The sequence below is a fragment of the Pangasianodon hypophthalmus genome, chromosome 17 (genome assembly GCF_027358585.1).
Source record: "Pangasianodon hypophthalmus isolate fPanHyp1 chromosome 17, fPanHyp1.pri, whole genome shotgun sequence".
Classification (NCBI taxonomy): Eukaryota; Metazoa; Chordata; class Actinopteri; order Siluriformes; family Pangasiidae; genus Pangasianodon; species Pangasianodon hypophthalmus.
In genome coordinates, this window is record NC_069726.1 from 1,879,009 (window position 1) to 1,893,435 (window position 14,427).

At 40.4% G+C, this 14,427-nt stretch overlaps 3 protein-coding genes across 3 annotated transcripts; all 3 read right to left on the reverse strand.

The window, feature by feature from the left end:
* Positions 1-113: 113 nt before the first annotated feature.
* LOC128320914 (protocadherin alpha-2-like) lies at positions 114-3,216 on the reverse strand. The gene has a single exon (XM_053241362.1). The coding sequence runs from the start codon at positions 3,208-3,210 to the stop codon at positions 826-828; it is 2,385 nt and encodes a 794-aa protein (XP_053097337.1). The 5' UTR covers positions 3,211-3,216; the 3' UTR covers positions 114-825.
* Positions 3,217-4,282: 1,066 nt separating this feature from the next.
* Positions 4,283-7,119, reverse strand: LOC113544853 (protocadherin alpha-2). Its single transcript, XM_053241361.1, has one exon. The coding sequence runs from the start codon at positions 6,680-6,682 to the stop codon at positions 4,283-4,285; it is 2,400 nt and encodes a 799-aa protein (XP_053097336.1). The 5' UTR covers positions 6,683-7,119.
* A 356-nt stretch (positions 7,120-7,475) lies between these two features.
* On the reverse strand, positions 7,476-10,328 carry LOC113544779 (protocadherin alpha-3-like). The gene has a single exon (XM_026943718.3). It carries the CDS (start codon positions 10,047-10,049, stop codon positions 7,542-7,544), a length of 2,508 nt encoding a protein of 835 aa, XP_026799519.3. The 5' UTR covers positions 10,050-10,328; the 3' UTR covers positions 7,476-7,541.
* Positions 10,329-14,427: the final 4,099 nt, after the last annotated feature.

The window sequence follows — 14,427 nt, forward strand, 5'->3', positions numbered from 1 at the left end:
AATATTTATTTGCTTGTAAAGTTATAAAACCGATTACAACACTCAATTTCTCGTTCACAGAGTCTGTTCATAAGTGAAATCATTATCGCCATATGTGGTACTGAGAATTTAAAATTTAAATATGCTGATTTATATGTCATTTTTAAAAAGAGCATTTTTCCCTACAGCGTAGGAAATGACGTCTTTTAGTATCTAAAGATCTTTTTAAATATGCAGCAGTAGTTTTATACTTTAATAATATTTTATCAGTGTTAAAAAATATTTTAGCTGCTGGTTAATTGTGGAGAGCGAAAATACACAAAGTTCTTTGGAATGATGTAGTTTATATCAGTGAATAGGTAAAGCGATTATTTAGTTTGCCCACTTTTCTATGTGTACAAGATGTCACATAGATATGTTTCAACATTGTTTGTAATATTTACCAGAAGACTAAAGGCTAAAACATATTGTGAGGGGGAAAATATATTGTCTGTCGGGACTAATTCAAGAAAATGTCAAGATCACTCACTGACTCTCTCCAAATTTAAAAGTTTTTATTTTATATATTCAAAATTACTCAAAATTACTTCTAAGCCACGAGGAAACAGTCTCTTGAACCTGAAACAAAATAAACAGAGGATTGTACCAGCCAAAAACATAAAAATTAAAATAAAACATATAGAATACTTACAAATGCAAAAGCCCTCCCTAGACAGTGTATCTTTTAAATCGTGACGTCATGCAAAAGAGCAAACACAAATAGACAGAAAGCCCGAACGCTCTTGAAGGCTGCGATGTCGATGAAAGATTATTTTATACACGAATTAAGATCACGTGGCCCAAAATTCAAAATTTATTGAACCTTACCTTTGTAGTACTCGGAAGAGTTTGTGTCCTGTTAAAAGTGTCTCCTCCATTAATGCTGATCAGCTCTGCGTCTGCAGGCGGAAACGGCGAGGGGAAAACCACTACGTCACTCTTCAGTGTGTCTGAGCTAAAACACACATCATACTGCTGAGTGGATTTAGAGTAAGACCAGCTCCCGTCAGGGTGTGTAGTGACCACTGGAGCGCTGGACCTGCTGAAACCTCCGTCTGTCCCGTAGCATTTAGCTGCTATTAAAGCGATGAGGCTCAGTAAAAATATCACTGACACTGAGACAATAGTGATCAGCAGATAGAGATTCAGATTAGAGAAATTCTCCTCCTTCACTGGCACTTGTCTTAGTGAAGGCTGCAGCCTGTCCATATTTTCCACAACCACAACTTCAATACTCATAGTTGTGGACAGTGAAGTTTCTCCATTATCCGAGACAGTAATGATAAGCGGGTGAGTTTTTAAGTCATTGTCACTCATTCGTCTTTTAGTCCTTATTTCTCCTGTGCTGGTTCCGATTCGGAAGAGATTCGTTCCCTTTGCTTCACTTATGTGATAAGATAATAGTGCATTATAACCTGAATCAGCGTCTACAGCTCTGACTTTAGCCACAAAATAGCCCGCTTCAGCAGAGTAGGGAATGTTCTCAGTGTTCACTGATCCAGGTTCAGAATAAGGAGGGAGAAAAACAGGACTGTTGTCATTCTCATCCAGGATAAAAACATTTACAGTCACGTTACTACTTAAAGGAGGAACTCCCGAGTCTGTAGCCTCTACTATAAACTCAAGCCGTTTTATTTCTTCGTAGTTAAAAGATTGCGTGGTGTATATTTCACCATTCACAGAATTGACGTTTATCATGTGTGACACTCGAACCCCGCCGCTGGAATTCTCTAACAGTGAGTATGAAAGTTCAGCGTTTCTACCAAGATCTGAATCCTCTGCCAAAACTTTCACCACACGCTCTCCAACCTGTCCGTTTTCTCTTATATATGCGTTTACAAGTGGTGTTAGGAAACGTGGAGCGTTATCATTAACATCAGCAATACTGACAGTTATTATAGCGCTGCTGGAAAGAGGCGGAGCTCCTTCATCTACAGCCGCAAGAGGAATGTTATACTGAGAAATATTTTCTCTGTCCAAAGGCCCATCTACCAGCACAGAGTAGTGGTTTTTATACGATAGCTCTAATTTAAAAGGAAAAGAGCCCTTGATTGAAAGGTGCACAACGCCATTTTTGCCTCCATCATTATCAGAGACTGTAACTAAAGCAACAGCAGTCCCAAGTTTAGTGTTCTCTTTTACGCTGTCTAGTAATGGAGTGGTTTTAATTTCCGGAACATTGTCATTCTCATCTAAAACTTCAACTAAAACTTTACAGTGTGTGCTTTGAGGAGGACTACCTTTGTCTCTTGCTTGAACTCTCAACTCAACCGCTCGATTTTCTTCATAATCAAGTTGTCCATTTACTACAATTTGTCCAGTTTCAGGGATTATGGTGAACAAATCTTTCTTTGACTTCCCGTGTCCTAGAATCGAGTACACTATGTCACTATGTATGCCTTCATCTAAATCAGAGGCGGAGACAGACAGAATTTTACTCCCTAATGAAATATTTTCTTTCACTTTTACTTTATAAAGAGGCATGCTAAACACTGGACTATTGTCGTTGACATCTATGACGTCTATCATTATATTCAAGGTCCCAGACTTGGGAGGTTTTCCTCCATCCAGAGCGCTAAGCAGCAGGCGAAGAGACGATTGTTTTTCTCTGTCTAAAGCCTTTTGCAGCACCAACTCAGCCGACACACTCTGCTCATCATTCTGTACATCTACAGAGAAGAACTCATTCGTACTCAGCCTATAATCTTTCAGCGCATTGCTGCCTATATCATCATCCTCGGCTACCGGAAGAAGAAACCTTTCTCCAGGGCTTGCGTTCTCGGTAATATTCAGCTTGAACGTGTCAAGAGGGAAATGAGGTGCGTTATCATTTATGTCCACGATCGTTATCTCAATCCTGTAAAGATGATGAGGGTTCTGAGCAAGGGCCTCAATATTCAAGACGCATTTCTGGTCTACGGTGCAAAATTCCTCACGGTCAATTCGCTCACTTACGAACAGCGCGCCCGTCTTCAGATTCACATCGAAATACTTCTTATTGGATCCAGACACGATCTGAAACAGTCGATATTCCAAGTCGTGCACATTAATGTTCAAATCTTTAGCGATGTTCCCGACAACCGTCCCCTTTTTCACTTCCTCTGAAACGGAATACACAATCTGACCAGATGACACCTCCCATAAACAAAGAAGCATTAAAATAACCGACATGAAGCCTCCTGAGAAATCCATAGCGACGTGTCCCTCGTTGTCTTAAAAGGAACTAAATAAAAGAATTACCCGAGCGTTCAGATTTAACGCCACAATACAGTCCGACAGATCTCATGACCCGTCTGCAAATGCGTTTTATATGATCCCAGATTTTTTGTAGGGAGGTGCAGTGAAAATAGATGTAATAATATCGCGAAGTCGCGGTCTGCAGCGACCTCATGTGGTGCAACGAAGAATTATCTAGCTTCTTATAATCATTTGCTCACTAATGTTATACACAACAAACGCAGTATTTTTAGAGCAATGATACCAGATTACCCCCATAAATAATTACAGGCATGAGTAAATAAATAAACAAACACATAAATAAATAAATAAATAAATAAATAAGCAGCACCAATTTCCTTTCATCTGATACAATGAGTAATACAGCTGTAGTGAAATTCAAAGTTGTGCAACAGCACGTCAGTCACTCCCAGAAGGAAGCCAAATCAAATAAAAATAAACAAAAAAACACTGCTGCAACATTGCTGTTCATACAAACGCCATTACTGTAATGTCAGAAATATTCTTACTTTTACAGCATCCATATTCAATGTTTACTCTTAGCTACGCCTCTATTTCTTCTTTTACCTCCGTATAGATGTAATATCTGTATGATTAGTAGATTTAATATTTTTATCGTACTGTCAGTAAATGCACTGGCCACTTGTTATGCACTGTTTGCCTGCATTGCCCTGCACTTTAATACTGCACTGGGTCTCTGTTATTTATTCTGTACTTTGTATTCCGTGATTTTTTGAGGTTGCACATGTGGAGTTACTGAGTAGATTTTTCGTTATTTTTCGTACTAGTATAACAGTTGACTTGAACTGAATTAACTGAGTTTGACTGTCACCTGTTAAAACTTGCAAAGTTATCCGCGCCTTTATTACTCCCGTCGCTGTCCATTGTACTGAAATGACTATTAAATCATAAAACCAATGAAACGCACGTAATTAGGGACAAACACCGAAATATATTTAAAAGTAGAAAGCACATATCTATATCTATTTTGCAGTATTTTGGTGTACTATGACGGGAGATTAGTTGTTCATATAAAATTAAGTACTACAAACTCTCTTACCTTCCCAGTACTTGGAAGAGTTTGTGTTCTGTTAAAAGTGTCTCCTCCATTAATGCTGATCAGCTCTGCGTCTGCAGGCGGAAACGGCGAGGGGAAAACCACTACGTCACTCTTCAGTGTGTCTGAGCTAAAACACACATCATACTGCTGAGTGGATTTAGAGTAAGACCAGCTCCCGTCAGGGTGTGTAGTGACCACTGGAGCGCTGGACCTGCTGAAACCTCCGTCTGTCCCGTAGCATTTAGCTGCTATTAAAGCGATGAGGCTCAGTAAAAATATCACTGACACTGAGACAATAGCGATCAGCAGATAGAGATTCAGATTAGAGAAATTCTCCTCCTTAACTGGCACTTGTCTTAGTGAAGGCTGCAGCCTGTCCATATTTTCCACAACCACAACTTCAATACTCATAGTTGTGGACAGTGAAGGTTCTCCATTATCCGAGACACTAATGATAAGCGGGTGAGTTTTTAAGTCATTGTCACTCATTCGTCTTTTAGTCCTTATTTCTCCTGTGCTGGTTCCGATTCGGAAGAGATTCGTTCCCTTTGCTTCACTTATGTGATAAGATAATAGTGCATTATAACCTGAATCAGCGTCTACAGCTCTGACTTTAGCCACAAAATAGCCCGCTTCAGCAGAGTAGGGAATGTTCTCAGTGTTCACTGATCCAGGTTCAGAATAAGGAGGGAGAAAAACTGGACTGTTGTCATTCTCATCCAGGATGAAAACGTTCACAGTTGCGTTGCTGCTGAGAGGTGGAACACCAGAGTCAGTGGCCTGAACCTGAAACTGAAATGATTTAATCGTCTCATAGTCAAATGACTGTTTACTGTATACGTCACCATTTGCAGAATTAACGTCTACCATGGAAGTTAAATAGTTCCCGGAAATTAAAGAGTATACAAGCTCAGCGTTTTCGTTGATATCGGCGTCCTTCGCTGTCACTGTTGCTATGATGGCTCCAGCAGGACTGTTTTCCTTCACATAGAAGTCCATGACTTTGTCTGGAAAACGAGGTGCGTTGTCGTTTACATCAGAAATGTGAATAGTAAGAAGTATATTGCTGACAAGCGACGGGGCGCCTTTATCAGTAGCCGTAACAGTGATGTTATATTCAGACGTCTTTTCTCTGTCCAGAGGTCCATCCACTACTAAAGAGTAATAGTTTTTGTAAGATGGTTGAAGAATAAATGGACTGGATCCTTTAATCCCAGCACTGATCTCTCCGTTCTGGCCTACATCGTTATCAGCAATTGTTATCAATCCAACCACGGTGCCAGAAGTCGCGTCTTCTCTTACAGTGCTGGAGAGAGATGTGAGGGAAATGACAGGCGCGTTGTCGTTCACGTCGAGCACTTCGACTAAAACTTTGCAGTGAGAAGCCCGAGGTGAAGAGCCCTTGTCCTGAGCCTGTGCGTGAAGCTCAAACGCAGCAGTGTCCTCTCTGTCCAAATGTCCTTTCAGTGAGATTTCACCCGTGACTGGGTTGATTTGAAAAATGTCGCTCGACTTTTCTTTTCCGTGGCTTATCAGTGAATAAATGATTTCTCCATTCATTCCCGCGTCTGTATCACTAGCGTTTAGTTGAATAATCTGGCTTTCCAACATTGTGTTTTCAAGGACACTGACTTTATACAGCTCCTTGCCGAATGTTGGAGTGTTGTCATTTACATCGATTACATTAACAGTTACATCAAGAGTGCCAGACCTAGCAGGTCTTCCTCCATCCAGAGCAGTGAGCACGAGTTTAACCATCGCCTGCTTCTCTCTGTCTAAGGCTTTCTGTAAGATTAACTGTGGGGACATATTCTGTTCTGCTCCACTCTGAATGTTTAGTGAGAAATATTCATTCGAGCTCAGCTTGTAGGTTTTAATCGAGTTAACGCCGACATCTGCATCGCTGGCCCTCGGCAAAGGGTATCTCTCACCAGGAAATGCATGTTCTGCGATATTTAACTCGTATATTTTATAAGGAAATGATGGAGAGTTATCGTTTACATCCAATATATTAACACTGACACTGAACAGCCTTAAAGGATTTTGCGCAATTGCTTCAAGATGTAAAGAACACGTTTGACTCGCAGGACAAAGATCCTCTCGATTGATTCTCTCGTCTACGTACAACTCACCAGTCTTTGAATTGACATCAAAATACTTCTTGTTGGATCCAGAAACAATCTGAAACATGCGCGATTCCAGTTCCTGGACATTCAGGTTAAGATCTTTCGCCATATTTCCAACAACGGTGCCCTTATTTACTTCCTCTGTCACGGAATAGACAATCTGAGCGGAGGACAAATCCCACAAACAAAGAGGCAGCACGATCCGAAACAACATATGCGATTTGTAAGAGAAGACATCCATCGTTCAATGAATATGATGTGTATGCCTATAGAATATAAAACTCAAATCCTGTGCGTGGCTGCAATGCAGTTAAGCTCGGAATCAGGACAGTAAAAACGTCTTCTTGTGCTCGGTTGCAGAAGGGTGTCTGCCTGGCCTTCCCCCTTTCTGTGCATGTAAATAAAGGTGGAGTCTTCATGGGAACATGCTCACTATCAGTGTCACGGTCAACACCGACCTCTTGTGTCCATTTTAAAGCAAATTCGCCCACAACTTCCCAACCTTCTGAAGTCTGCATTAAAAAACGTTGAATGTTGTTGCTTTGCATTGGGTATCAGATCATGATTTTTGCAGTAATGTTGAATAATTACATCCAAAAATTCAGCATAATGTAATGATATCCTATTATAATGAGATAAAATTCAAGGCTTAATGGCACATAAAAAATAGTTTAACGGTTTGTTTTGCACGCAAATTTCCGTGTTCTATCAATAAATGTACAAATAAGTTTTATTTTGGGGCGCTCACACTAATCTTACGCACACAAATAATAACAATCTGCCATCCTTTTCCTGACTTGTAACTTAAATAATCTATAATAACAGATAGATAGATAGATAGATAGATAGATAGATAGATAGATAGATAGATAGATAGATAGATAGATAGTGATGCACAGTACACATGACAAATCCAAAACAATTGCCCTACTTATGTATTTTTGTTATTTCTTTTTAGCCTAGTATTATAAAGAAAATCTTTATAATCCCAACTCTATCCAAATGAACGCTGTCCAAAGCTGTAGTGCTTACAACGCGAAGGTAAACAAAATGCGTTTTCAAAATCCAAAATAATAAATAAACTAATAGAGTAAAAAAAATTAAGTTGTAGATAGATTTGGTTCGTACGAACTATTAGCCATGTTGTTCCGCAAAATAAAGTGACAAAACGTGCTAAAGAATAGTTCATAAATCTGCTGCCTATATAAATTTTTCCCAAACAGAATACAAAAATTAAAAAACTCTCCTACCTTTGTAGTACTCGGAAGAGTTTGTGTCCTGTTAAAAGTGTCTCCTCCATTAATGCTGATCAGCTCTGCGTCTGCAGGCGGAAACGGCGAGGGGAAAACCACTACGTCACTCTTCAGTGTGTCTGAGCTAAAACACACATCATACTGCTGAGTGGATTTAGAGTAAGACCAGCTCCCGTCAGGGTGTGTAGTGACCACTGGAGCGCTGGACCTGCTGAAACCTCCGTCTGTCCCGTAGCATTTAGCTGCTATTAAAGCGATGAGGCTCAGTAAAAATATCACTGACACTGAGACAATAGCGATCAGCAGATAGAGATTCAGATTAGAGAAATTCTCCTCCTTCACTGGCACTTGTCTTAGTGAAGGCTGCAGCCTGTCCATATTTTCCACAACCACAACTTCAATACTCATAGTTGTGGACAGTGAAGGTTCTCCATTATCCGAGACAGTAATGATAAGCGGGTGAGTTTTTAAGTCATTGTCACTCATTCGTCTTTTAGTCCTTATTTCTCCTGTGCTGGTTCCGATTCGGAAGAGATTCGTTCCCTTTGCTTCACTTATGTGATAAGATAATAGAGCATTATAACCTGAATCAGCGTCTACAGCTCTGACTTTAGCCACAAAATAGCCCGCTTCAGCAGAGTAGGGAATGTTCTCAGTGTTGATGGAACCTGACTCGTAGTAAGGCGGTAGAATCACCGGGGCGTTGTCATTTTCGTCGATTATAAAAACGTTCACGGTCAGATTGCTGCTCAGAGGTGGAGCTCCGGAGTCAGTGGCCTGAACTCGAACTTGGAACATTTTGATCTCCTCATAATTAAACGATCGTTTACTGTATATATCACCACTTTCCGGGTTTATCTCTAAAAGCATGTCGGCTTTCGTTGTACCAAGCAATGCGTATGATATATGCGCGTTTTCGTTCACATCCGCGTCATGTGCACTTACTTGCGCTATTACAATCCCAGCGGGACTGTTTTCCTTAATATGAACATTTATAACGGGTTTAGAAAAGACAGGAGCATGATCATTGACGTCACCAATATGAACTCTTAAGACGCTGATGCTAGACAGGGATGGACTCCCTTCATCTGTGGCTTTTATCGTGATATTATACGCAGCAACTTTCTCCCGGTCCAGTGGTCCGTTTACAACTAATGAATAATAATTTCTATAGGAAGACTCTATTTTAAAAGGAACAGGGCCTAAAATGTTGCAATGCACCACTCCATTTTTACCTGCATCTTTGTCAGAAACTGTAAATAAAGCCACCGCTGTGCCCTCTTTAGAGTCTTCTCGGACATTACTCGTGAGTGAGGTCATCACTATTTCCGGTGGATTGTCATTCATATCAATAATTTCAACCAACACTTTGCATTGAGAACTTTTAGGAGGTTGGCCCTTATCTTTAGCCTCAACTCTTAATTCAACAGCAGGATTTTCCTCATAATCGATTTCACCTTTGACTGTTATAATTCCACTCTCAGGGTGAATTGAAAACAGATCCGAGCCTTTAGCATTGCCTTGCCTGACTATAGCATACGTAATTTCACTGTTATCTCCTTCATCGAAATCTGTTGCTGAGAGGGAAATGACCTGAGCACCAAAAGCAGAATTCTCATTCACCTTTACTTTGTAAAGCTGTTGACTGAAAACGGGGGGGTTGTCGTTAAAATCCAGAACATTTACAACGATTTCTAATGTCCCAGACATCGGAGGCTTTCCTCCATCAAAAGCACTTAGGACCATATGAATCACTGGCTGGGTTTCTCGATCTAAAGCTTTCTGTAACACTAGCTCGACGGAGATAATCTCCTCCCCATTTTGTACATCTAAAGAAAAGTGTTCGTTAGGGGTTAATTTATAGGTTTTGACTGTATTGCTTCCCGTGTCTGGATCCTCAGCTACAGGCAAAGCGAATTTCTCTCCAGGTGCTGACATCTCGGATATGTTCAGTATCTGGCTACTGCTAGGAAAAGTCGGAGAATTGTCATTTATGTCTATTATATTTACCTCAATACGAAACATCCTTAGCGGGTTGTGAGCCATAGCCTCTATATGGACGGAACATTTCCGAGCTGTGGAGCACAACGCCTCTCGATCAATCCTTTCATTAACAAACAAAGCCCCGGTCTTCAGATTGACCTCAAAATACTTTTTGTTAGATGCGGAAATGATCTGAAACATTCGGGCTTCCAGATCCTGAACGCTGATGTGCAGATCCTTTGCTACATTCCCAACAACGGCTCCCTCGTTTACTTCCTCCGAGACCGAATACACGATCTGACCCGAGGATAAATCCAAGAAAAGAAGAGAGAGCAGAATCCCAGTGGACAGAGACACAAAAATAGCATCCATCCTAAAGCAAAAGCAACACTTCAAACTGTGTGATTAAAAAGACTAAGCTGTAAAGACGCCGTTTGCTACAAAAGCACAACCAAATGCAGACATTTCCCTAGTGCCATGAGGTGCTGTGAAGCATTCGCAGGGACGGGTTAGTACAATGACCTGCATGAAATGATATCTAAATTACACTTTACGGTCTACAGCGACCCCACGTGGTCCATCTAGGTAGGTTTACAATTAGACAAACACTCACTACATAGCCAAATGAAAAGTTAGAAAAAACAAAAGCTATAAAGAAGAAGAATAAGACACTAATTATAGGATATCTATCTATCTATCTATCTATCTATCTATCTGGTACACAAGGTTTCCAGAGAAACAGCAGAACAGTCATTTATAACCTGAGAAACCAAAATACTCTTAAATATTGTATGAACTGATTGACACGGAAATGTTTGAACAAGCACCATAACATTATCAACTTTTTAAAGAAAGAAATAGCAGCAGTAACACATGTACTTCAAGTTCAGTCCTATTTTAAATAGGCTGGGAAACAGCTTGATACACAAGAAAAAGAGAGCACAGTGTAAATATTGACAATAAAATAGGAACAAAGGCCAAGTCAAATACAAAGGAAGGCATTACTGCTCATCACAGAAATCCTGATAACAAAATACAGCTATGGAGTTACAGAAAGTAACACAGTGGTTACACTAATTCTGTTCAAATCACGAGTTCACGTCAGAAAAAATCAGAATCCCTTACCTTCCCAGTACTCGGAAGAGTTTGTGTCTTGTTAAAAGTGTCTCCTCCATCAATGCTGATCAGCTCTGCGTCTGCAGGCGGAAACGGCGAGGGGAAAACCACTACGTCACTCTTCAGTGTGTCTGAGCTAAAACACACATCATACTGCTGAGTGGATTTAGAGTAAGACCAGCTCCCGTCAGGGTGTGTAGTGACCACTGGAGCGCTGGACCTGCTGAAACCTCCGTCTGTCCCGTAGCATTTAGCTGCTATTAAAGCGATGAGGCTCAGTAAAAATATCACTGACACTGAGACAATAGCGATCAGCAGATAGAGATTCAGATTAGAGAAATTCTCCTCCTTCACTGGCACTTGTCTTAGTGAAGGCTGCAGTCTGTCCATATTTTCCACAACCACAACTTCAATACTCATAGTTGTGGACAGTGAAGGTTCTCCATTATCCGAGACAGTAATGATAAGCGGGTGAGTTTTTAAGTCATTGTCACTCATTCGTCTTTTAGTCCTTATTTCTCCTGTGCTGGTTCCGATTCGGAAGAGATTCGTTCCCTTTGCTTCACTTATGTGATAAGATAATAGTGCATTATAACCTGAATCAGCGTCTACAGCTCTGACTTTAGCCACAAAATAGCCCGCTTCAGCAGAGTAGGGAATGTTCTCAGTGTTCACTGATCCAGGTTCAGAATAAGGAGGGAGAAAAACAGGACTGTTGTCATTCTCATCCAGAATAAAAACATTTACAGTCACGTTACTACTTAGTGGAGGGACACCAGAGTCAGTGGCTTGAACCTGAAACTGGAAGGTTTTCATCTCCTCAAAGTTGAAAGACTGCATGCTGTAAATTTCTCCAGTGACAGAGTTGATGCTAACAGCTGAAGATAAAGGCATGTTCGAGTTGCCAAGTAATGAATAAGTTATTTGAGCATTTTCACCAAAGTCGATATCTTGTGCAGAGACACTTGCTATTAGAGCACCTGCTGGACTGTTCTCTTCAACATAAACATTCACAGAAGATTCAGGAAAACGAGGTGCGTTATCATTTACATCAGAAATGTGGACGGTCAGGACAGCGGTGCTGGAGAGAGGAGGGACTCCTTCATCTGTGGCTGTTACTGAGACATTATACAGGGCGTTTTCTTCTCTGTCAAGCGCTCCATTGAGGACCAGTGAATAATATTTCCCCTGTGTGGACTCTAATACAAATGGAGAATTCTGAGATACGAAACAGCGCACTTTTCCATTTTTACCTCCATCCTTGTCTTGCACGGTGATTAATGCAATCACTGTGCCTTTCTTGGCGTCTTCTCTCACGTTGTCCAAAAGAGACGAGAGCTTAATATCCGGCGCGTTATCGTTCACATCCACGACCTCCACTAGGACCTTAGAATGAGATGCGAGTGGTGTATGGCCTCCATCTCGGGCTTCAACACGAATTTCGTACGCGTTTGTGGTCTCGTAATCTAATGGTCCTATCACTGAGATTTCCCCTGTGCTTGCATCAATAGCAAATTTATCAGATATTCCTTTTTGACCTTGTTTAAATGAATATGTAAGCTCACTATTGACTCCTTCATCGAGATCAGTAGCATTTAGCTTTAAAATAGATGTACCGGCAATAACGTTTTCTTGAACCAAAACTTTGTACACCGTTTTAGAAAACACAGGAGCGTTATCGTTAGCATCTAAAATATTCACAATGATTTCTGTTGTGCCAGATCGTGGGGGTTTGCCACCGTCAACTGCAGTCAGGACAAGCCGGATGACGGATTGTTTTTCTCGGTCAAGATTTTTCATCAGCACCAGCTCGGCTGAAGGACCTTGATCGGCATCTGTGTGTAGCACCAAGCTGAAAAAAACATTTTGGGACAGTTTGTATGAACTGATCGAGTTGCTTCCAATGTCTGGATCTTCAGCACCAAGCAGGGGAAATTTAGCTCCTAGCATCACAGACTCTGCAATACGAATAGTCTGTGATTTCCCGGGAAATACCGGCGAGTGATCGTTAATATCAAGTATTTTTACCTCCACGCTGTGCATCTGTAAAGGATTATTAACAATCGCTTCCAGAGACTCTGTACAAGTGTCGCTGTTTGGACAGAGCTGCTCTCTGTCTATCGCCTCCAACACGAACAGAGCCCCCGTTTTTACATCCACGTCGAAATGTTTCTTCGACGATCCGGATACGATGTGAAGGCGACGCGACTCCAAATCAGCAACATTAAGACTCAAGTCCTTGGCTAAATTCCCTACAACTGTTCCTGGACTCACCTCCTCGGAAATGGAATACGCAACATGGCCGGATGAAACGCCCTGAATACAAAGCAACGTCCAGAGCAGACATACCATCCAAAACTGTTCCTTCATCTTAACCACATTTAATTTTTATCTGTCCTTCAAAATAAATAAACTGCTGCGCAACATCAGCTCAGAAACAACAACACGAATAGAATAGGGAAAAAGCTGACTGTAATCCACGTTAGACCGAGTTGGGACGACAAACGCTATTGTGCAACCGAGCAAGACAGCTATGCAGATTTGCTTCTTCTGGAATAGCAGTTTAGCTCAGAGAGATCTAAAGGGGATTTGCAGATAGACAGTGCCATCGTGTGGGCATGCAAGACAAGAACAAGAAATTCTGCAAGCTTTAAACAAGAGAAAGAATCTTCCAAAGCCTGACATTTATTTTAAACAAAAAAGCAGTTGTTTCATACACAGCTGCTACTGCTTATTACAAAACTAAAACCTGACAGCATTTCTTTTTAAAATAAACGAAACTTAATAAAAAGAAAAACTAAAATTTTACAGAAGATGGCATAAGTTGTCTGTTTTAATCAGTATAATCCGAATATATACATTAATGAGAATGAATCACTTTAAAGTCATCAGTCATAGATTATATCAACCAAGTAAAACTAATTTGCATGAGAAGCATACAAAATATCATGTGTATACAGAAAAAAAAGTATTAATGATAGGTTTTTACTACTGCCATTCATTTAGTCTTAAATCTGTGTATAGATTTATTGATGAAATATACACATTAGTGTATGCAATTAACCAAGGCATGCGACTTTTTACGAACTTGGAATCGTATCAGCCACACATTTTGTTCATAAAAGGCAAGTTTATAAAAACATTTAACTTTCTCAAAGACACCGAAAATGAACCTTTCACAAAGTGATTAGCATGCTATAGTAACACAGGCAACACAGCTAACAAATGAACAATAACGCCCAGTCTCTGTGAAGTGTGTTGGGAAAAAAAAACACCGTTTGTTAGATATTTGTAGGGAGGAAAAGGCACACTTAAAACTGCAAACAGCAAAATGTGTGTTTTGAAGGCCAGGTCTATGAACTGAGATTAAAAATACAAATTCCCTACTTGTATGTAATACAATTTATATTGCAAGATGGAAAGAAAGAAAGAAAGAAAGAAAGTTTTCACGTTGAATTCTGTAGTTGTTGGTGGCTGTATGTCGCTGACCAGCAAGTGGTGCTGAAATACTCCTGATTTCCTCCAAACTGATCTCTCGCACAATAAGAAGAAAATATACCAAGTGAGAACTACTTAGTTGACTTTAAAATGAATTAGGTCCTACGAAAAGCTGCCAATACTTCCCCTAAACTTA

Bases quoted from the DNA above. Each gene is read 5' to 3' on its own strand.
- LOC128320914 (XM_053241362.1), bottom strand. From the start codon at position 3,210: ATGGATTTCTCAGGAGGCTTCATGTCGGTTATTTTAATGCTTCTTTGT.
- LOC113544853 (XM_053241361.1), bottom strand. From the start codon at position 6,682: ATGGATGTCTTCTCTTACAAATCGCATATGTTGTTTCGGATCGTGCTG.
- LOC113544779 (XM_026943718.3), bottom strand. From the start codon at position 10,049: ATGGATGCTATTTTTGTGTCTCTGTCCACTGGGATTCTGCTCTCTCTT.